Genomic DNA, 22,432 nt, shown 5'->3' on the forward strand with positions numbered 1-22,432 from the left:
TGAACAAACACATTAACAGACAGTTGTAAATGATGAACTGTCTTCACTTTACTATAGGGCACATAATAACATGTACTAAGGATTTATAGATACTTTAGGAATGTTTAACAAAGCATATGTTAAACATGAACAAGCTACCAATAGCTTGTATATATTGTGTAACATCAGTTACAAATGATTTAATAATCATTTACAGATGTATTATACATGGCTTATTCATGAATAGTTACTAATACCTTTATAGATGATTTGTAACCGTAGTTATAAAGGTTTTAGTAATCATTTACGAATGTCAACAAACAGGTTGTTAATGATTTGTTAATAGTCTACAAACTACTTATAAACGTTTATAAATGCTTTATAACGGGTCATTATTGTAAAGTGCTACCGAAAAGGTTAATTACTTCGGCATTTAAAGCTGCATTATTATAACTATACTTTTTTGGCTTTAAAGCGAGCCCACATTGTTTCTTTAGGAACAATATTTTGTAGTTCCCTTCCCCTATTCACTTGACGTATGTGTAGGCAGAAGAATACGACACAGTTTTCACAATATATTGTAAAAACTGACAACAGTCATCAAATGTTAGTGATAGGCCTTTATTTTACTAGTAACAATAAATACTGGAAAAAAAATTACAACTTGAGAGAGGAGCACACACTGTCACTTCCTCCTCCTTTTCACTGCAACCAATCACCACACTTAAGTGGAGCACCTGACCCTTCATAGACCCGATTAGAGGTCTCAGAGGTCGGCTCAGTCAGCATAACTGTCTGGGATTCTACCAAGGACTGTGGAGGACCACCAGGGCTCAGGAAAAGGTCATTGGAGTTCAAAAACAGCTCTGGTAGACGCTGCCCTCACGCCACAGATCTCAGGTCATAGAGTGAATCATAACGACGCACCTTAAGCAAAGGGGATTGTGAAATCGGACCCAGGATCAAGAATAAAGCCTTATGCTGTGTTCAGACCGAAAGACGTCACGCAAAAGCATGAAGCTAAAACTATGAAACAAAATGCAATAATTGGGCTTGTCAGAGGTTAACAGTGGCTGTTTTCTTTAATCATCTTTACAAGTAAGCTTAAACCAACTGCTTCACAAGAACAATGTTGGTGTAACTGAGATATTCGATAGGGAATCTACATTTGATGTACCCAAATTAACAAGTAAAAATAAATAAATCGTGTTGCAGTATTTCTGGGTTTTTTAATACCTTCTCCCACAGACCGGAGAAAATGTGTCTGTCTCTGGAGTGGGAGGAGCAATGGGGGAAGAGGGGGGCTGTGATTGGCTGGACACCAGCTTCACACTAGCTTCAAAGCTCATCTTTTGGGAGGTTTGAAGCCATTATTTTTGTTGTCTAGCTTCACGACACTAAGGAAAAGTGTTACACGCTAGTTTCCATAGGCATTACATTGAAACTTGAAGCTAGTATTTTTTGCGTGACGTTTTTCGGTCTGAACGGGACGTTTACACCTCCCTACTCAGCAGCAGGAAGGCCAACTGTTCAGTGATTCCACACACACAATAGAAACCTGTCTACTTATTCACAACCTAAAGCTCTGATGGGGTAAACTATAATGTTCTGTAGGATATTTACTACAGTACCTACCAGACCTAGCAGGGACAATATTAATGTGGCACTATCCAAATACTGTACCCTTTGCTCTATGTTCCACCCAAAACAACATGACTCAGGCTAGAGTGTTTTGTGCTGCATCGACGGCAGTAGTATTCAAAACATTTCAGCGCGTTAGTCTCATAAACGATACAAGATCATAGCATATGATCTGTCATGCTCTAAGTGTAAATTCAGGAATGTTTAACACTTTTTGATATCGATGATAAAAACAAATAATTGTTAGGAAATTTGTTGCATTAGTAAATCCCTGTGGTTATACGCTACACAAACAGCATTTTTCTTTTAAATGACAGCAAATTAAGTGTGACCAATTCTTACTTTCAGCGCCATTAACCAAGGTGCTTAACAGAGCTTCGATTCGTAGGATGATTAGAGACTTTTTAAGTCTTATTCTTGGTACATTATGGTTTGAGAAGTAAATAATATCTAAAACAATATTCTTGGGCCATATACTCCTTACTCATCATCTCATTGCTGCAAGGCAACGAAGAATGTAAATACAAAGAAAACCTTCAAGAACAAAAAACAAATTAATTGGATCATCTCATGACCAAAATGGTAAACACATTACTGGATGCCAAAATAAACATAAAAAGGAAGACAAACCAAACGTCAATTACTTGCATTTTAGTGTAGTTCTATTAAAGATAAACCTTCTGCTAACAGCTCAAGAGCAACAGCTCTGTTAAAGAGAGAACAGTAGCTATATACAGGTGTGACCAGATGTCTGCATCATTAGGGTTTTATTATAGGGTTTGGCATTGGCTAGGGCATGAAACACACAGTCACACTTGTAAAAGAAACAAATGCAGAAGACCCGAATCCCCCCTCATGTGCATCCTTTTCTACAGTGGCTATGCACCCTTTAGCAGACAGGCAGGGTTGGAAGTAAATGTTAACCGCTACAGGGATTTATCTAGGCACTAATCTGCTGACATGACATCCACGCTAGCATCTCATGCTAGGCTAAGGAAGTGTAATTCTTTTTTTCCAGTTGTTTTGAGTCAATATGGGTACAGGTGAGACACAAACTCAAACTTAAAATTCACACTAAAATTCAAAATAAGATAGAAAGAATAAAAAAAAAGGTTGGTAACATCATGTGAAACACCTTATTAAGCATACTACACATGATTTGTTCCCATGTGAACATACGCTGTAGCAAAGCGAAGGGCTTTGATAGGCTGGGGGTCCATTTGGGATTCGGTGCAACAGGTGCAACAACAGGTGCAACGACAAGGAATAAGGTGCATTTGGGGTGTAAGGTCCAATCAGGGCTGTGCAACAGCACAGAATCTATACAGATAGAAACATATTGTGCAAAATAGATAGGATTCTCAATGTAAAACGCGCACCCAAATTCTATGGCTATTCTACGCAACAAATTTCTATCCGAACATTCTGAACTGCTGAGTCCATTTTGAGGATGCCTGGCTAGGGGGCGGGGTGCAACTAGCCTTCCCTTGCAGTGACACGTGGCTCGGCCAATGAGCTGTGGATGATGCTGCTGATTGACTCCACCCCCTTTCCCTCCAGGAAGGTGCGGTGGTCTCCCTCGATGATGTGGACGGACACCTTGCCATCACACACCTGGGAAAATAAAGACAGGTTTGTCAGATGGGACATAAAGTATCTTGTTTCTGCGGCTAATCTCGAAACTACTACACCGACGAGCATGAGATTTATTACGCACACTGCCATAGGCCAAGGAACACAATCCGTGAATGTTATTTCCAATGTGTACATGCTCCTGTGTCTGCATGTGCGTACGAATGCATATGTGCACAAATAATATGCCTGTGTGTGCATTGTATACAGTACGTACTTCACTCAATTTGTAGTCGGCTCCTAGGTTGTCTCCGTAGTCGCTGCTGGCCTTGGCGCGCAGCAGTGTGACGTTGCCACGGTATTTGGCGGTGGGCACGTAGCCATCGGCGGCCTTCAGCTTGGGGTAGAAGGTGGAGGCGGCGAAGCGCAGCAACTCCCGGCTGACGTTCTTGTGGCTGGAGGTGATGAGGTCCACGGCTACCTTGACGCGAGCCTCTAGGTCAGACAGAGGTAGCAGGGTCTCCACCAGCTGAACGAATGAGAGAGACAGATGGTCTGAGATGGTGAGGATCAAGCTGTTAGGGCTGAAACTAATGATTATTTTAATAACGGATAAATGCACATCACATGTCATCTGAACCTAAAGAGACTTCCTAAAATCACTTGATATGTTTTCCCAGCAGCCAATAACACACATTCACATTTTGGTGATGTTGTAAATCCCACATAGTAGAATCCTTTAACATGAAACATCACTAAACTGACTATTTGATTACTAAAATGTAATTTGATACATTTTCAGGAATGAGGAAGGTTAGAGGAGGAGGAGAATGAAGTGCTTACCTTGCTGTACTCCATTCCAGTGAACTGCTGGATAAAGGCACACAGAGCCTCAGTCTCAGCCTCAGACTCTTTGCCTGGAGTCAGCTTGGCCCTGTAGCTCTGACACACAAAATACTACAGTTAACTCAATAGTTAAAAAAAACACACAGTTAACTCTGCGTCCATGCGTGCTCAGACTGGCCATCTGGCAGTTCTGGCAAACAGCAGGTGTCTGTTTCTGTCCTGCCGCTCAAGAATAAAATAAAATCCAACACAGTTCAAACGGGCAGAATCATCGGCTCACGGCTGATATGGTCTGGCCCACTTCCATGATGGCCAGTTATGGTCCTCTGACTACTACTTATGGTAGCACATGTTTGCTATTGGTGTGCTGTGTATTCATTGGCTCATGCCTTGTGATTACTACAGCTGCTGGCCGCTGCGCCACGCGTTTGCTTAGGCATTTGTGTGAGTGTGCACGCTGTAAGTAGTGTTGGAAGGAACAAGTCGTATTTTGCCCTTTTATGCTTGCCTGCTTTACAAGACCACCAGCCTACTGCCAAACCCGTGAGCCTACGCTCAAACGCTGTTCTAATGTCTTTCCAGAGCCTTTTCCAGTCTTTTCGATCACTATCATCTACAGTATGTTGCAGAAACCTCATATCTCCATATTTCAACTTTTTATGTTTTTTTCGTAAATGAATGCCCTACTTCATTATACAAGTCAGAGTGTCACACAAAAGTAGAGAAAATAACATATCTGCAAGCTATAAGCTATAAGCTATGCAAGCTCGCAATACGTGCTCGCTTGTACATCGGCTATTTTCACTACTTTTTAAATATTGTTTAAAATTAATAATAAAGGAACAGTTTTGGACACACACGATTTCCGACAGCGGCGATATTTGGCTTTAGGGTACTGTGTCTGTTAACTGAGGTCAGGGATCACCATGTTGAGATCTGTGAATTTTTAGAACTACATTACTGACACCCGCTGCTAACTAGCGTAGGTTTAAAGGCAGTTACACACTGAAAGAGTCCACCCAACGGCTGGAGCCACACTGGAGGCGTCAAGTGGGCACGTCAAAACCTGTTGACCCGTCTTTCACAGCTAATTTTTATTTTGAAGCATCGACACGTTGCACAGACCCTCCAAAATGAGTTGGAGCAGTAAACTTTTAGCATTGTACAGTATGTTTGTTTTCGCTTTTGTTTGACCGTACTAGAAACTCAAGTCCATTTTTAAATTAAATAGATGTGAACAGGTGGGCCTGCGTGACACGTGTTAGTAACGCTCGCATCAATGACACGTTCAGTGTAACCTGGCCTTAACCCTGTAGAGTAGACAAAAGGTCAAGTTAGCCCAGGCTGTCTGGCCAAGCCAAACAATGATAATTCATGAATTTCTAAAGAATAATTGTTTCCCATGATTATGGGTGATACATTAACCACTGTAGTGTGTACCAATGCTTCCATAATCATTAGCATTCAATAAATCAATGAAAAGCAGCTCGATCAGCCTAATGAGACTTTCTAAATAATAACTTGTAGTGCGCATGGATGCACGTGTATATCGTCTTTGATGGGTGGAAACCACATGTCCAAAACTGTAATTTTTCAGGCTTCAAATTAAAAAAAAGCAAAGGTTGCAGATCTACAAGCTCAAAACACGTCGTGCTTGTAGATCTGCTACTTTTGATACTTTTGTGTGACACTGTGGTATGATCAAGTAGTATTTTATATCTAATATATTGATATATATATATTTGATTAGGCCTACAGTATATACAGACAAAGTTTGATAGAGTTCACTGCAAAACTAGACAAATAAATTATGTATCACCGGACAGTGGACACGATGGGGTTGAAATATTTCCAAAACTTTGGCCACTGGAAGTTGGTAATTGGCACCTCAGTATATAAAGTGACCTATAAAAGGTCAATTTTTGACGTGTGTGTGAGCGCAAGTGTGACATCAGCATTCGAGTGCTTTCCCTCTCACCTGCGTGTATGCGGCCACGTAGGAGTGCGAGCCGTCAAACAGGAAGAGGTATTCCACGGGTCGCTTCTGGGCCTGCAGCTGAGATGACATCTCAAATGCCACGCAGGCCCCAAAGGAGTAACCGGCGATCCGGTAGGGTCCCTCGGGCTGCACCTGCTTAATACAGTCCACATAGTAGGCTGCTAGGGATTGGATGCTGTCCAGAGGAGCGGCTAAACGGAGAGCAAACACATGGACATTTTAGTTATTTAGGGTTTGAAAGCAGTTGTCATTTTTAAAAGTCACAATTTATCAGTGGTGGACAGTGATGAACATCTGTTACTCTCTTTACTTATAGTAAGTATTTGTATTTTTGGATACTTATGACTTTTACTCCACGACATTTCAAAGACAAATTTTGCACTTCTGACTCCACTACATTTCTAGGGTTGGAAAAAGTACATTATGAATTAACCACTTCTAGCTCTGCTATTTTCACAAATTTGACAGATAAACTTTAAGTTGACTAACATTTGACCAGGAGTATCTATACTTTGACTCAAGAACTGGGGTTGAGTACTTTGTCCATCACGGCAATTTGCCCAAGTATGAATTGTATGCATTGTATTGTATATTGTGTGCGTGTGCGTGTGTGCGTGCGTGCGTGCGTGTGTGCGTGCAACCTACCTTTAGTGCACTGCAGGCCGTAGCAGGGCACGCTGATCTTGGAGGTGAGGGTCTTGAAGGCGGTGATGGAGCCCTCTATGGGGTGGACCAGGAACAGCGGCCTCTCCTGGCTCTGCACCTGGTTGAGCCGTGCCACCGTGGGGCCATCGGGGTTGACCAGGAGCAGGTCCAGATCAGACTCCAGCAGGGCGTGAACTGAGCTCTTCTTCACCGGAGACTCTGAGGAGATGGATGGAGTAGTGAGCTCACTCCACGGTATGTGAAACGCAGATTCTGTCAAATCTATTCAACGTTATTAGATCGCTGCTGTCAGGCAGAAACCTCCTAACTCTATATCCTATTTTTTTGTGCGTTTTCCCCCGCAAATTAATGCCGTACGTGATCATACTACAGCTTCACACAAAAGCATCGATCCACAAGCTCGAAACGCAGAACGAAGCGGCGCGTTTTTTTGAGCTTGTAGATCTGCTACTTTTGAATTTGAATCCTGAAAATTAACAGTTATGGCCATATCAGGTATCCACCCGACAGAGACGAGATACAATTCTGGACCAGATGTATTGGCCCCTTTGTGTTCTATTCTTCTATTGTTATTTTAAGTTTTGTTTTGTTAAACTCTTATTGTTTAATCCCATGCTTGTTGTAAATCAAAACAGACAAACAGCTGAATGCAAATTCTGCAACAGGGCCCTTTTAAATTCCTCCCCAAGACGATTTTACTTCCTGTTCTTCCCCCTAATTTCTACATAAATGTTGTTTGAAATCTCTCTGGAATCAGCGTTTAGGACTACAGGTTGGCAAGTCATGGGGGATAGATACCTTCAGATCCTGCCGGCTTGCTGGTGGACAGCTCTCTGAGCTTGTTGATGGTGAGCTGTCGGATCTCTCTCATCGCCATGACGATATCGTAGTCACGCTCCAGCGTCTGCCGCACCTCCACGCCCATCAGGGAGTCCAGTCCCAGGTCTGCCAATGACGCATCGGCATTCAGGCTGCTCACGTCGCGTACGCCTTTAGGACGGATGAAACGGGAGTGCAGGGATGAATAGTACAGTACATTTTTATTGAACGCGGATGATCTAATAACTCTGTTAGTAAATAAGTAGCTAAGTCATGTCTGTGTCAGGGCAGATAACAAAGCTGAGTATTTGCTCACTCGAGGCTCTGTCAAACTCTATCGCACTTAACAAGCAATGTCCGAGGAATACATCAAATGAAATCTACTAAAGCAGAGGTCTTCAACAGGGGGTCCGGGACCCCTAGGGGGTCCTCAGAGTTACTACACCGCCAAATCTTTGTGTGATATGATTTTTTTTTTTACCTTAACCACTTGAACCCTAGCATCCCTTTTCTGAGGAGACTTTAGCCAAAAATAGCCGATCTACAAGCTCACAACGCCTGAGCTTGTAGATCGGCTATTTTTGGCAAAGAGGTATAGGTGTAGAGGGAAAAAAGAGCAGACCAAGTAAACAGAAAAAGTTTAATCTGAAACGCAATTTTATGCAATATAGAGGGGGGTCCCTGCTTCATCTCTCTCTCAGCTAGGGGGTCCTTGGGCTGAAAACGTTGATAAGACCCCTGTACTAAAAGAAATAAAAAGGTCTACGTATTAATCGAGGACGTGGATCTTTACCCAGAATATGAGCGACGGCCTCCACCAGGTCTCTCTTTCCGCCGCCGTCACTCTTCACAACGGTCCTCTCTGCCAGCACGAAGCTGGACATCACGGGGCGCCGCTGGCACAGGAAGCGGTCCAGCACGTCCAGGCAGGAGGCGATGCGCTGGGGCAGCGTGCCGCCGATCACCGCGTCGTTGCCGCCCATGGTCTCCAGGACCACGCCCACGTCGCCGATGGCACCCCACTGGACGGCCAGGCCGGGCACGCCGTCGTGGCGCCGCTTCTCGCACACGCGCTCCATGGCCGAGTTGGCGTAGCCGTAGTTGCTCTGGCCGGCGTTGCCGCGGCCGCAGCTGACGGAGGAGAAGGCCACAAAGTAGCTGAGGTCCGGACACAGCTTCCTGGTCACTCTGGAGGGAGAGGCACAGACAAAGGCAGATAAACATCATTTAGAATGCATGCAGGCACGCACGTAAACTCTTCCCAATCCAATTTAAGACTAAACAAACGGGGAGATTGGAGTTAATTCGATATTTGTGTTGTGATAACAGTGAGACAGGCTGTTTGTGCAGACTGGACGGATTGGGAAAACAGCTTAGACAAACAACTACTCCTTGAATGTTTCCTTATCATTTTAACCACTTAAGCCCTATGTACTTACTTGTGTGACGCATAGCCAAAATAGCCGCTCTACAAGCTCACAACGTGAAAGGTTTGTGAGCTTGTAGATCGGCAATTTTTGAACACTAGAGTTCAGGCCGCTACGCGGCCTCACACCTACGTCGCACTGCCGATCTAGCCGATATACCCGAGTCATAGTGTCAGGGTCTTTGTCAGAGGACCCGTTGTACCCGTCAGTCTGTGTCTTTTCTGTGCCCATATACATAAAGATCTCTGTATCTGTCTGTCTAGCGGTCCCAGATTCCTGATGTCAGTATATGCCCATATATGGGCATACCCCCTTTTGTGTATCTGTCAGTCCTGCATTGGGAACTCCTTATATGGTTATGGCTGAGTCATTGTGACATGAGCGTGGCGACGTGGTCCGCCCCTTCTCCCGTAACAGGATTTTGTGAAAATGTTTGATAACCTTTTGCCTTTGATAATGACATGCCCAAAATAGTGACGCCAGGTTGAAAGTGATTAAATCAGGTCACGCTGGACGTCCAGCAGTCAGAACTCTACAGCAGTGTGTAGATGCAGTGGTTCTTACTTGTCCAGGTGTACGGTGCCGTCATATTTGGGTTTGTTGACATCGAGGAAGAGCTGAGGCGTCAGGTTCTCCAACATGCCATCTTTCAGCACCTGGTTTCAGATTAAGAGGAACAATAGGTTAGAGGCATGTCTGAGATATATACTGTACAAGCTTACAGCGCGTCGCACAGCTTGTAGATGGCCTATTTTCGGTGCGTGACACGATTCCGTAGAAGACATGCTGACTTCTATGGAATCCAAATATGAATCCAAAGCAACACGATTCCGTAGACACAATTCCCTTGAAGACATGCTGACATCTATGGAATCCAAATATGAATCCAAAGCAACTAGTGACAACTAGTGACACTTACCATGGCGAGGTGGAAGACGCCTCCCACTGGTCCGAGGCCACAGGCCTCTTTGATGAGGCGCTCTGCACCCTCCATGGTGCTGACGTCGCTGGTGGACACCAGCACCTGCACCCCCTGACTCTGCCACTCACGTACACGCTTTGCCTGGTAACCTGGCAACGAGAACAAAGACACGCAGGGAGGATGCAAGAAGAAAAACTGAATCAATACGGTGAGAAATGTCTATGGATTTTTGCAATGCATACAAGGGTTGAGATGATTCACAGATTCAAGTGGATGCATCGGGCGTAATGTTTAATATTTGGCTGCATCGATTGACAATTGCAGCCCGTATGGCAATTGCTGTTCTTTTCACATTGTGTTTCTCTGGTGTTTTCTCTTCCTCTGCGCTATCTCTATCTCTGTCAGTCCTCCTGTGCTGCGAGTATGAAGGCTTGTAGCCCCCACACTGCTCGCTCAATGAAAACAAACTCTGAGCTCTCTCCTTTCTGTTTCTCTACCATCTTTTTCCACCTTTTCCCCCCGAGTATGCTAATTCCTGATTCCTGTGTATTTTAGTCCAATGTCACTGATTTCTCCTACAGTTAGTCCTGGGGAGGGCACAGACAACCACGTGCCTCCCTTTGATACTTGTGAAGTCAAGGCCGCGGTACGATGCAACCCAAAAAAAAAGAAAGATTTTGAGACATGTAAAATCTCGCTCACCGTTCCTGATTCCTGATCTGGAGGTAAGCACCAGCTTGCGGGCTCCTCTCTCGGTCAGCCAATGAGCAAGCTCCAGACCAAAACCTCCCAGACCACCGGTGATGATGTACGAGTGGGAGGCGGGGCAGAAGGTGCGGCAGATAGCCGGAAGGGAGAGAGGTGTTGTGGCCTGGGTGGCTGCACCCTTCTCCTCTGAACGCACCTTAAGATCACAAAGGAAGGGACATGCAGACCTTGTATTTAGTTCCTGGTAATTGACCATTCACACAGGGGCCAGCCATTTTGTTCTTACTGTATACTCCACCTGAATATGAAGTGAGAACAAATTGACCGCTGTGTGAATACAGTTAATGTCACCCTGCACTAGATGAACACATGACAATGGCTCATATAGCAGACTTACAGTAAATCCCCAAAACTGAGGAGGAGGTTAAACTGACCTGAAGAAGGACCTTGCCAATGTGTTTGCCCTGGGCCATGTATCTGAAAGCATCCTCCACCTGGTCCCTCTCGAACACTGTGGTCTTTAGGGGCTGGACTACACCGCCCGCGATGCCCTCCTTCAGCAGTTGGGAGACTTCCTCCCACTCACGGTTGCCCTCCTCGAACAGCGCATCCAGCAGGATGCCGTGAAACGCTACGTTCTTCAAGAACAGAGCCATGCCTGGACAAGAGAGACACAGACGTCACTATGGTTCATGTTGTGTGTGGGTTTATTACACAGTACAGCGTGGCTCCTCGGAGGCGAGCCGTCTGGAAGAGTCTGTGCTTCTTTCATCTCCTCGCCTCTTTTCATCTCGCAATATCATAGATGACCGACTTCATAGACTAGCCACATGATGTCCGTGATCCACATAGAAGCCACACTGTGTTTTTTCACACCTTTGTATTTGTGATACCTAACCTCGTGTATTGTATTACCAGCATTAAAAATATATTTTTTGGGGCGGTGTAACCGCCCCTTATAAGTGGTTTTGGACACTGACCAATCCACCGTGATTGGCCAATAGTCTACAACGCAGTCTACACCCCTAACCCTTCCACAGTCAATGCAAATCTATACTTTTGCAAAGTCAGCCAATCACATTACAGCTAGTGTCATCACCACTAGCTTTAATGTGATTGGCTGACTTTGCAAATTCAGGACTGTTATTGGCTAGCGAAACACATGACACATGTGCAGCCCTATGAATAGCAGTATGGACTTAAAAAAAAGTCATTTATCCTTTTTTTTAAGTGAGTCATGTTGTGATGACCACACACCGCCCACTTCACACTGGGTGTGATTTTTTTATTAATAATATCTCTGATTTATACAACAGTTCTTTTCAAAGAACCCAAATACGCTTTACATGGGGGGGAGGATCAATTAATTAATTAATTTCATACTTTGAGAATTTAACTAGCGCATAGGTTCTATACTATATTTGTGTGGACTTGTGGTGCTGTGTCGCACTGACCCAGTGGTGAGTTGTTGGAGAGGTCGTATTTTCCAATCTCCAGGAAGCGTCCATGTCTGGCCAGACAGCGCAGACTGGCCTGCAGCTTCTCTTCAGCCAGAGAGTTCAGTACCAGGTCCACACCTGGTACAACACGCACACACAAACGTAGATAAACACAATGTGATAACAAAATGTTATGAACAAAATGGCTAAAATGTTTTCAATGCCTATAGCGTGTTGAAAACATGTTGAATTGGTGAGATATTCTTTGTCAGGCAGTCTGACCTTTGCCCTCTGTGTGCAGCAGGACGTGCTGTTCAAAGGAGGCGTCTCTGGAGTTGGCAAAGGACTGGGCTGTGAGCTGAGGGAACCGGCTCTGTAAGTAGGCTCTCTTCTCTGCAGAGCCTGGGGACAATGAACATGGTGAACATGCTTTATTGCACATTTATAGGCCTCATTGCACATGTACAGTACAGTCACATTTTGTTTCTTGAACAGAAAAAAAAAACACTTCTTGATTCTTCTTGATGATTACATGCGGTTTGACTACCTCTGTGTGACCACTTTTACTTCATGGCTTGGCTGGCATGAAGTCATGCACTTAGACCAGGACAAACGGTAAAGCAGTGTGTAGTGTGGGTGTAGTGTACTACTAACCTACTGTGGTGAAGACCTTGCACTTTTTGCTGAGTGCGATAGCGATGGCTGCCTGGCCGACGCCCCCTGACCCTGAGTGGATGAGGACACTCTCTCCGGGGCGGAGCCTGCCGCGCACTACCAGAGAGTAGTAGGCTGTAGCATAGACCACTGGCACTGATGCTGCCTGTTCCAGAGTCCTGGGGAAACAAACAAGAGAGATACAGCGATATAAGTTACATGGCAATCTGCCCATGATATTTTGATGTATCTTGTGTGAAAGTATATTTTTCAGACAAAAGTTCATCCTCTGGGAAGCCTGACGGTGCACAGCAATTTCAACAGATATACGTATGTTGGTTACACATGTACAGTATGTTATTTAGAGATGTACGCTGTTTGCTTGTCCATAGAAGCCAATGGTAGTATGTTATTTAGACAGATGCTAAGTTTGACCTGCTATCCTAGTTACTTTGTATCATGTAATAGTTTTTCTTTGCATTCTTTTAAACTTGAGCATTTACCCTGTTGTTTGTAGACTAAATTCGTGCCACTTATTCTGATCTTGCACTTTAAAATGGCTCTGGATAAGAGCATACACACTAAATGCGATACATTGATTGTCCGTGGCTGCATGTGTACATGCGGGTCATGCGCATACTGATACATTCAAGCGTGCACTCTCTGTTGCACGTGGGTGCTCTCAAACACACACACACACACACACACACACACACACACACACACACACACACACACACACACACACACACACACACACACACACACACACACACACACACACACACACACACACACACACACACACACAGTTACTAACCAGCTGGAGGGTACATCCCACAGGAAGCGCTTGTCAGCATCTACGCAGGTGGCCAGGCCTTTAGCTGGCAGCAGCCCCATCACACGCCGACCGCTAGGGTCACGCCCTGAGAACTCCATACCCAGCATGCACTGCTGCAGAGCAAGGTCTCCTGCAATGTGCGAGATGGAGCAAGGTTAAGAGAGTGCGTGCTCTATCCAGTTGGACACAGAATAAAGCGCAATGAATATTTATAGATATTTGTCTTTTACAAGCTAAAAGAATAATAGCATTGACCTCGAAGAGGCCGGACAAACCAAGCATTGCACAGTGGTTCAGGGAACTGTCTTTATGTCTACCTCTGGAAGAAATACGTATATTCTCAAGGACAAACAAGAGTTGTTTCAGGAGGTGTGGGGGCGTTTTATACAATATATGGCGAACAATAATCTGTCACATTTAATGGAAGAACCTGGAGAGGAGTAGTGCTGATGTTATTGTCATTGTGTGTTATTTATTTGTGATTGTCTTGTAGTGTTTAAATGTAATTGTCCATTTTGTTTTCTGTCATGTAACGTAATGTAATGTAATGTTGTAATGTTGTTTGGAAAAAGAAAAATTCAATAAATATATTGTTGGGGGAAAAAAAAGAGTGTGTGTGTGTGTGTGTGTGTGTGTGTGTGTGTGTGTGTGTGTGTGTGTGTGTGTGTGTGTGTGTGTGTGTGTGTGTGTGTGTGTGTGTGTGTGTGTCACAGATAAAAGGGAAAGAGAGAATAAGATAGCACAAATAACAATTTGACCTCCCTCTTATTTGTAATTTAGGCTATATATGTGTGCTTTTATGTTGCCTGCACCTGGAATGGCGTCTGGTGGCAGTTTGCCAGTGGCCAGCATGATGTCTCTGAAGTTGAGGGAGCTGTAGTAGACGCGACACAGCTGCACGTTGGGGTCGGTGGCCACAAAATGGCGGAGAGGCGAGGCGATCCAGTGCAGTGACGACAGGTCACCACGGGTCAATACGTTGACGTAGGCCTGCTCTGTCAACTCCTCGTTGAGATCTGGTGCGACAAAAACACATATGTGACCTCAGTCCTCTTGTGTCCCTTTTCAGGGCATAGGCAAACATTCAGTGGAAATAGGCGAAGGGATCTGGTGTATTTTGATCTATGTATGAGTTATGTGTTTGAAATTGTGTGAAGAGTTTTGTACCCTGAGTGATGAGCTGGTGTCTGAAAACGCCCCAGTGCCCGTCTCGAAACACGTTCATAACCAGATCCCCCTCCAGTACGGACTGCATGGAATTATGGGTAGATTTCAGGGTTGGCGCGGCTGATGATTCGTTGAGGTTGGACACAAACGCACAGCTGGTGAAAACGTGGATGAGAAGACAAAGATGTTAGTACATTTGGTGAAAGCACCTTATGCGCCACACATACCTATACAGCATACAACTCTGTGTATCCTACCGTATGCGGTTACCCCCAGGTTCTTGCCGTAGACAGTTGACCATTCCCACAACTCCACAGTGGCCCTGAGAGGCAGTCAGCCAAACAGGGGAGTCTGAGGATTCTGCCAGTGTTGCCTGGACAAGAAACACACACATACACACACACAATTATATAGTGTTATGGATACAATAATGGCCATGCTTGAATGGAACCTAGCAATAGAATACATACACTTGAACGCAAACATGTGTTGTTCTATAAGAACAAGGGAACCAGGAGACCTGGTACTGCCAGACCCCTAGTGGTTGAAATCTGAATGGCCGGACTTCGCATGACGTGTGTGCAGAGGAAAAGAGGGACCGACCGACCGACCGACAGACAGACCGACCGACCGACCGACCGACCGACGAAGCCTCATGTAGGCCGACCCCCTGGGTCTGGCAAATATACACACTTTACATTTTACAGACACTGAGGAGCTCACCTTGAGAGTTTCCACCCACTGGTAGTCTGTGCTGTCCACAGGCATGAAGATGGGCTGCTTGCTGGGCAACTGGCGGCGACAGAGGAAGAGGGCGGAGCCATAGAAGGACTTCTTGACAGCAGCCACGGTGAGAGAGGCGTCTGAGAACATCGTCTCCCACTCAGCCTGGAGGAGAAGAGAGGGAGATGGTGATAGGTTCATAGGTTCGGGATTTGTAGTGCCCCCCCCCCCCATCCAGTTATTACACTGGCCCGGGGAGCAGTCCGAAGAAAGAGAAAAAACACAGGACAAGACAAAGAAGACTAGACTAGGACAATAAGAACTCAGTCACACTGATAAGAACTGATAAGGCAGTCATGTTAATAAATATACGTTGCGCTTACACCTTCCATGTGTTGCTAGTGAGGCCAGGTGAGGCATTCATATACTGTGTTGTGCATGTTATGCGTTGTGAGCTTGTGGATCTGCTATTTTCCGTGCGAGTCTCCGCCCATAACAATATATAAATCCAGCTTTACTGATGTTCGCTGAAGTGAAAAACGGAAAAGCATTTCTGCCTTTCTAGGTGTTCAAATTGTTCATCACATGCCCAGCCTTTATTTGCCCTGGGTGAGGGGGGACTGATAAAAGGACAAAGAGGGTGATAAAGCTTGTGCTGAGTGTTAAAACGGTGGGTGGGAGTGGGAAACAGCGACCTCCAGTGGTTCCCACAATGTCTAACGCAGGGGTCTTCAACAGGGGGTCCGGGACCCCTAGGGGGTCCTCAGAGTTACTACAGGGGGTCCGCCAAATCTTTGGTGATTTTTACATTAACCACTTCAACCAAGCATCCCTATTCTAAGGAGAACTTTAGCCAAAAATAGCAGATCTACAAGCACACAACGCCTCACGCTGCGAGGCGTTGTGCGCTTGTAGATCTGCTATTTTTGGCAAAGTGGTTTGATGTAGGGGGAAAAAAAAGAGCAGACTAAGTACAGAGTGAAAGGTCAGGTTTACTAAGTATTGTTTAAGTGCATGGTTAAATGTCTGGAAATGCACATTAACATGAATCCTACATGATATAGTGCTGTGAAACAAGTCTATGAAAGCTGCCTATGGAATCTATGAAAAAAGAAATATTTTATACAATATATAATGGGGGTCCCTGCTTTATCTCGCTCTCAGCCAAGGGGTCCTTGGCCTGAAAACGTTGAAGACCCCTGGTCTAACGTGTGAGTAACAGCAAGGCCAGTTTTTAGCCAGCTTGCTACCCACACTGTTGGGAAATCCCACCACGGCTACTATTTTGTTTGTCAGGGCACTTTGTTTTTGTTGGTAGACACTATATTTGAATACATTGATTAACATTACTACATGTTGTCTTCGTGGATACATAAATTAAAATAAGTAATAATAATAATACATAGCAGTAATAATAAATGCAGCTCAGTGTCCGCCTTGAGACTGGGAGGTCTGTGTTCAATCCCTGGCCGAGTCATAAAAAGGCTATAAAAGAAATGGTACCCGATGCCTTCCTGCTTGGTACTCAGCATCAGTCCCTGAGACACACTTGTGTTATGTCCTGGGGGTGTACTTGTCCATCAAGTTGACTCACGCTAAAGAAACAGGAGATAGGCTCCTGACCTATGGGCCACTTGATTCCCAAGACTACTTACATACTTACTATGTGATCAATATTTCTATGCCCTTCTTATCCAACCTTGGACAGCGATGAATGCCTGGTTGATCACATATACCTTTATATACAACCACTACACAGTAGTATATGTACTGTACCTGCCTGGAGAGTGAGGTTCACCAAGCTGACACGGCCTGTATTGTGTTTTTCCTGGCTTTGTGGAAAGCCCCCGCCCCCCATGAGAAATCAAGAAATAACACTACTACCAACCAGTGGTGGAAAGTAACTCAGTACATTTACTTAAGTACTGTACTTAAGTAACATTTTGAGGTATGTTTACTTTAGTGGAGTATTGCCAAATTTCAATACTTTTACTTCTACTCCACTAAATCTCTGAGGAAAATATTGTACTTTTACTCCACTACAATTATTTGAAAACTTAGTTACTAGTTACTTTGCAGATATAAATTCTTACATTATAAAACGTACATTAACCACTTTAGCCCAATTTTATACATAGGCTTCGCGACGCATTGTGAGCTTGTAGATCTGCTATTTTCAAACAATTTAGTACTTTTAATTTTGGTACTTTAAGTACATTTTGATACAAATACTTTTGTACTTTTACTCAAGTACATTTTGAATTCCGGACTTACTTGTAACAGAGTACTTCTACATTGCAGTATCGATACTTTTACTTAAGTAAAACATTTGAGCACTTTTTCCACCACTGCTACCAACCTGTGTGAGCAGTCCTTGCTGGTTGCCGCCGCTCTGTGCGGGCGTGGAGAGGAAGGCCACCGTCTCTCCCAGCGTCTCTCCCTTCAGCAGGGTGTGGAGGAGGACGAATCCCCCTTCCTTGGCCCCAGAGGCCAGGTTGGCCACCAGCTCCCCGGCGTCTGGCCCCGGAGTGCCCCAGGCGTGGTTGCACACCACCAGGTCCGCTCCGCCCAGTCCGCCGGGAGCGGGGCCCGTCATGGGGTCCCACTGGGCCGACGCGACGCCCAGCGCCTCCAGGCTAGGCTGGAGCGGGGCCAGCAGGTCCGGGGCGGCGGCCGTGGCTGTGTAGTCTACGCGGATCATGGGCTGGATGTTGAGGAAGGGTACGGCGTGGGAGAAGAGCTGCCCGTCGCTGGAGAGAGCCTGAGTGAAGTAAAAGTGGAACATTTTACATTTCCAAATTCCGCGAAGTAAAAATGCAACAAACTATTTGATTCCATGATTCCCTATTTACAAAAGAAAAATCACAGCAGTGCTTTGAAAGATTCATTTTTGAGAATCCGTTTTTAATTGCAGTCTAGGCCAGTGGTTGGCAACAGGAGCAATAATATCAAGCTTGGCAAATTATTTTGTAATAAATACAATATCTGATCTAAAGAGTGAATGACAGGCACAGACAATCACTAATCAGGCAGTATAGAGTGCCCTGTGGCTCTGAACCCCTCATAGTGTAATGAGTAATGAATAGGTAGTATGTGGACAGATAAGACCAAATGGCTTTGCATTGCAGGAAACTGGGCACGATGAACACATCGTTCTATTTCGATTCTTATTGGAATTTCTGTTTTCACCGTCTACTTTCCTCTTCAGACTTTCCTCTTGTGTCAAAAACGAATGTGTTTCACATGCCTTAAACAATACACTGTTTCTCGCTTTCTTGCTCCAAGTGTCTTTCTTACAAAGAAGAGACCTTGAACAGAGAAAGAGCTCCTGTTCTCGCCTGTTCCATCTACAGATAAAATGTCCTGGCTTAGAAAATAATTGGGCTGAGGCCAGACACACTCGCCGACACCTGGTCTAGGCTTTTAGCAGACACTCTCATCCAGGGTGATTTTAGAAGTACAAGGTCGGAACACCAGGATAGCAGGGCTGCCAACCCCCCTTGATTCTGCAGGAGTCTCCTTGATTTCAACCACATCTATTTGAGGACCACTTGATTGTAAGTTTTCCTTGATTAGGTAGCAAACTCCAAAAATTCCCCAGAACACAGGAAATTACATCTACTCTGTTAAAAAGTTTCTGGGGGAGGACACCCGGACCCCCCGCTTGGGGCATGTGGTGATCAGTGCATGCTGCAATCATACAGAGATATTCACTTTTAAGTAATGAATGATTATTATTAAAGATGGGTCTTTAATTGCTTCAGTCATCAAATCAATTTCTGTATATAGGCCTACTTTTAGCTTTTTAACTAACTTAACTGTCGTAAACTTATACACACAGACACTCTTACCTCCAAGACTTTGATCTTGCCAGGTGTGCAGTTCTCCATGGCGATGTCCAGACAGTGTCTGAAGGCTGAGGCATCCAGCAGGCCTCTCAACAGGGGGTCCTGGAGCAGGCAGCCCCTCTCCTTCTCCACCGTCTGCTCCAGCTCGGACCGCAGGTTACCGTTCAGCTCCAGACCGCACAGCAGTGCCAGCAGCCGCACCAGGCCGGGCTCAGAGGGCTCCGGGCTGGGCAGAGGAGCATCGGACACGCCTTGCAGACCGGGAATGGACAGCTTGATGCCGTGGGAGGCCAGCTTACGCTGAAGCGTGTGGATCAAACCTGCAGGAACAGCGTAGGACAAGCTGCTGTTGTAGAGCGGTTTCAAACTGACAACAATAACAACAATGACCGTTCCCAACCCATTATGAACTTCTGTTCCGTTTCCTGGAAACCAAAATAAAATTGTTGGTCAGCAGTTAGCTACAGCAGCTGCAGTGTAATCTATTTATTATGGTGAGAAAATACCGGGAGAAATTAGGTTATGGTCTTCCCATTGCTTGACCCCCTCATTCCCCATTGTTAGCATAAACATAACACTAAACTGGTTGATGATGGTTAACATAGTTGACCTATGCTAACTATAAAAGTATATAACATTATCATAAGGTTAAAGGAGCTGGCCAATAGCCGGCCGGATGTACCCGAGGATAAGCAATGATAAGCAAATATCTGAGATAACAAGCAATAATTTAAGTATTTATTCCTTTCTCTCTTAAACACAGAAAGACCAAGTGAATGTTCTTAATTTCCTAGTTGTCATCTGCTACTTCTTGATGGGATGATTGGATCTCGTACCTTTGCAGAACCTCAGCTGCTCTGCCAGCTTCTCATTGGCCATCAGGCACTCCGTCTCCACGTAGGGAACAAACACAAACTCCTCCAGTGTGGGCGGGCTCTGTTGCTGTTGGCGCCGCGGTGCTACGGTGGCGTGGAGACCACAGATCTGGACTCCACCGGCCACTATGTTGTCAAGACAACGGTCGACATGGACATCCACAGCTGTGGGACGGACAGGAATAAGATGTCAGAGACCTTTCAGTATTCAATATTCCAAACGTAAGGTAATATTGGGTAAATGAGTCCCAGTGTGTGCCTCTATCATGTATTGTGTGAGAGACAACACAGACCTTGCTGGCCCTCGGCGTAGTCCAAGACCTTCTCCCGGTGCAGGGTCGGGTCCACACACACGGAGCGGACCCTGGTTGGCAGTCGCAGGCTACGACCTGACAAGCCCACCACGATCATCTGCAACATGGTGTCCAGGAAGGTCACCCAATTACCTGTCCACTGCAGCTTCCCACTATCACCTGGGACAATCAATCACAAGCAAGGATAGTGTCAGCATTAATTCGTCTTAGGGAATCGTTGAATGCCGATACAGTAGATCCCGCCTTTCTCTCTCCCACCATTCCTGTCTCTCTCACTCTCTCTCTCTCTCTCACTGTCACTATTGAAATTAATGCAGAAATATTGCAATATAATCAAATAAAGAAAATAATCATAAACAAGACAGGGCCCAGATCAGCGATTTGCAAAGACAGGAGTGGAACTATGAGGAGATATGGAAGCCATCAAAATGTACGGTATAACATTTGAAACTTAATAGAATAATTTAAGAGAGAATCATTTAATGCTGATAGAGAGTGAAAACAAGGCACCAGTCACATTTCTACAGAATTTGGATTTTGTGGAAGCCAAGCACACAGACACATGCACACAGACACACGCACACACACACACACACAACACACACAACACACACAACACACGCACACACACACCTGCGTTGTTAGACTCCAGGATACCCTGGAAGGTCTTCCCGTAGTCATAACCACGGAGACGCAGCTCCTTGTAGATGTCGTGGGCTGAAAGCTTCATTTTAGGGTCGCTGTCGTCCTTGCCAACAGACTTGCCAATCTGAGCGCGGAATGAATCCAAGGCTGCGTCCTCCAGAATGCTTACCTTACCTGGAAATGAGAACAGAGGATTGTGGACTCGATTGATGTTTATGTTAACTGCACAAGAGAAACATAAAATCTGCTTGTCGGATATTCCCTGCGAGGTGAGACTATGCAGAAAAAAGTAACAGAATTAGTAGATTAATTAGAAGTTTGTGAGAAGACCTACCACTGACAGCCAAGTTGCCATTCTCCGAGACTTCAAACTTGTTGGTGGCAGGCATAAGACGCACCTCCAACTGAACCGTACCTGGGAGAGACAGAAATATATGAGAAAGAAGAAGAAATGTATATCTATATTAAATCATGTATTCTCCACATGTTGACACAAATTATATATTGTGTAATATATGATACAGAATTCATCATCGCCTCCGTTCACATGTGCTCCCATTCTCACCAGTCTTGGGCAGGATGGTGGCCCTGTGGATGGTGACATCCTCAAAGGTCACGGGGGTCGTTTCCATGACAACCCCCAGGCTCCTCATCAAGGTCCTCCAGGCCAGCACCAGGTAACCGGTCGCTGGGTAGAGGACACGGCCGTCGATGCAGTGACCTAACATGTAGTAGTCTGGAGACTCCGGATTTATGTCTGTGTAATGGAGGAGGGAGTTGGATTAGATGCAATTTCTGTGCATTTTCCCACACGTACAGTAAGTGATTCTGATCAAGAGCAAGGTCCAAGTGTGCCAGCACTGCAGTGACACACTGCATACATTCTCACCAATATTGTAGACAGTGGCAGATGTAGATCCCCCAGAGCCACAGGGGAAGTCCTCTGCCTTTGGGACGTCCCAGGTCTGAGCATGGTCCCACTGCACCAGGGGGGAGATCAGCGGAGTGCCAGACGGCACCGGGTACTCCACAGACGGACACAAGCGGTTAGCGTTCACACTGATGCTGCAGAGAAAACAAACAAACAGGAGAAGAATTATGACAAAGAAGAAGATTCACTGTGTACAGCAGTGCTACTCGTCTGGGGACCAGCCCAAAATACAAATATAACAGCAGCAACTGTTTATTACAGTAAAAAAAACTAAAAGCAAGCATTGTTGGCCCGACTGATCTGAGAAAATAGTGTTAGAAAAATAGAAAAAAGAGTGTTGCACAAAAAAAAGCAGATCAGGAAGAGCTAACAATGTGTCACGATACTTTGTGAGCTTGTCGATCAGCTATTTTGGA

General features: G+C 45.1%; 1 protein-coding gene across 1 annotated transcript in view; it reads right to left on the reverse strand.

Moving 5' to 3' along the window:
- Nucleotides 1–584: 584 nt before the first annotated feature.
- Nucleotides 585–22,432, reverse strand: part of fasn (fatty acid synthase) — a 49,771-nt gene continuing 27,923 nt past the window's right edge. The window contains exons 17-43 of the mRNA XM_084079180.1: nt 21,975–22,150; nt 21,651–21,842; nt 21,420–21,500; nt 21,074–21,259; nt 20,420–20,599; nt 20,088–20,291; nt 19,255–19,571; nt 17,763–18,164; nt 15,404–15,568; nt 14,938–15,053; nt 14,681–14,835; nt 14,326–14,529; nt 13,493–13,643; nt 12,673–12,851; nt 12,301–12,420; nt 12,034–12,156; nt 11,014–11,237; nt 10,574–10,775; nt 9,869–10,020; nt 9,514–9,605; nt 8,316–8,710; nt 7,502–7,693; nt 6,683–6,901; nt 6,017–6,228; nt 4,036–4,134; nt 3,470–3,721; nt 585–3,234 (exon numbers count right to left, since the gene is read on the reverse strand). Coding sequence (XP_083935306.1) covers nt 3,097–3,234; nt 3,470–3,721; nt 4,036–4,134; nt 6,017–6,228; nt 6,683–6,901; nt 7,502–7,693; nt 8,316–8,710; nt 9,514–9,605; nt 9,869–10,020; nt 10,574–10,775; nt 11,014–11,237; nt 12,034–12,156; nt 12,301–12,420; nt 12,673–12,851; nt 13,493–13,643; nt 14,326–14,529; nt 14,681–14,835; nt 14,938–15,053; nt 15,404–15,568; nt 17,763–18,164; nt 19,255–19,571; nt 20,088–20,291; nt 20,420–20,599; nt 21,074–21,259; nt 21,420–21,500; nt 21,651–21,842; nt 21,975–22,150 — 5,128 coding nt within the window. The 3' untranslated portion in view covers nt 585–3,096. The remainder of the gene's footprint in view (nt 3,235–3,469; nt 3,722–4,035; nt 4,135–6,016; nt 6,229–6,682; nt 6,902–7,501; nt 7,694–8,315; nt 8,711–9,513; nt 9,606–9,868; nt 10,021–10,573; nt 10,776–11,013; nt 11,238–12,033; nt 12,157–12,300; nt 12,421–12,672; nt 12,852–13,492; nt 13,644–14,325; nt 14,530–14,680; nt 14,836–14,937; nt 15,054–15,403; nt 15,569–17,762; nt 18,165–19,254; nt 19,572–20,087; nt 20,292–20,419; nt 20,600–21,073; nt 21,260–21,419; nt 21,501–21,650; nt 21,843–21,974; nt 22,151–22,432) is intronic.

This window comes from Gymnoscopelus microlampas (assembly GCF_963454915.1).
Source record: "Gymnoscopelus microlampas genome assembly, chromosome: 14".
NCBI classification, from domain to species: Eukaryota; Metazoa; Chordata; class Actinopteri; order Myctophiformes; family Myctophidae; genus Gymnoscopelus; species Gymnoscopelus microlampas.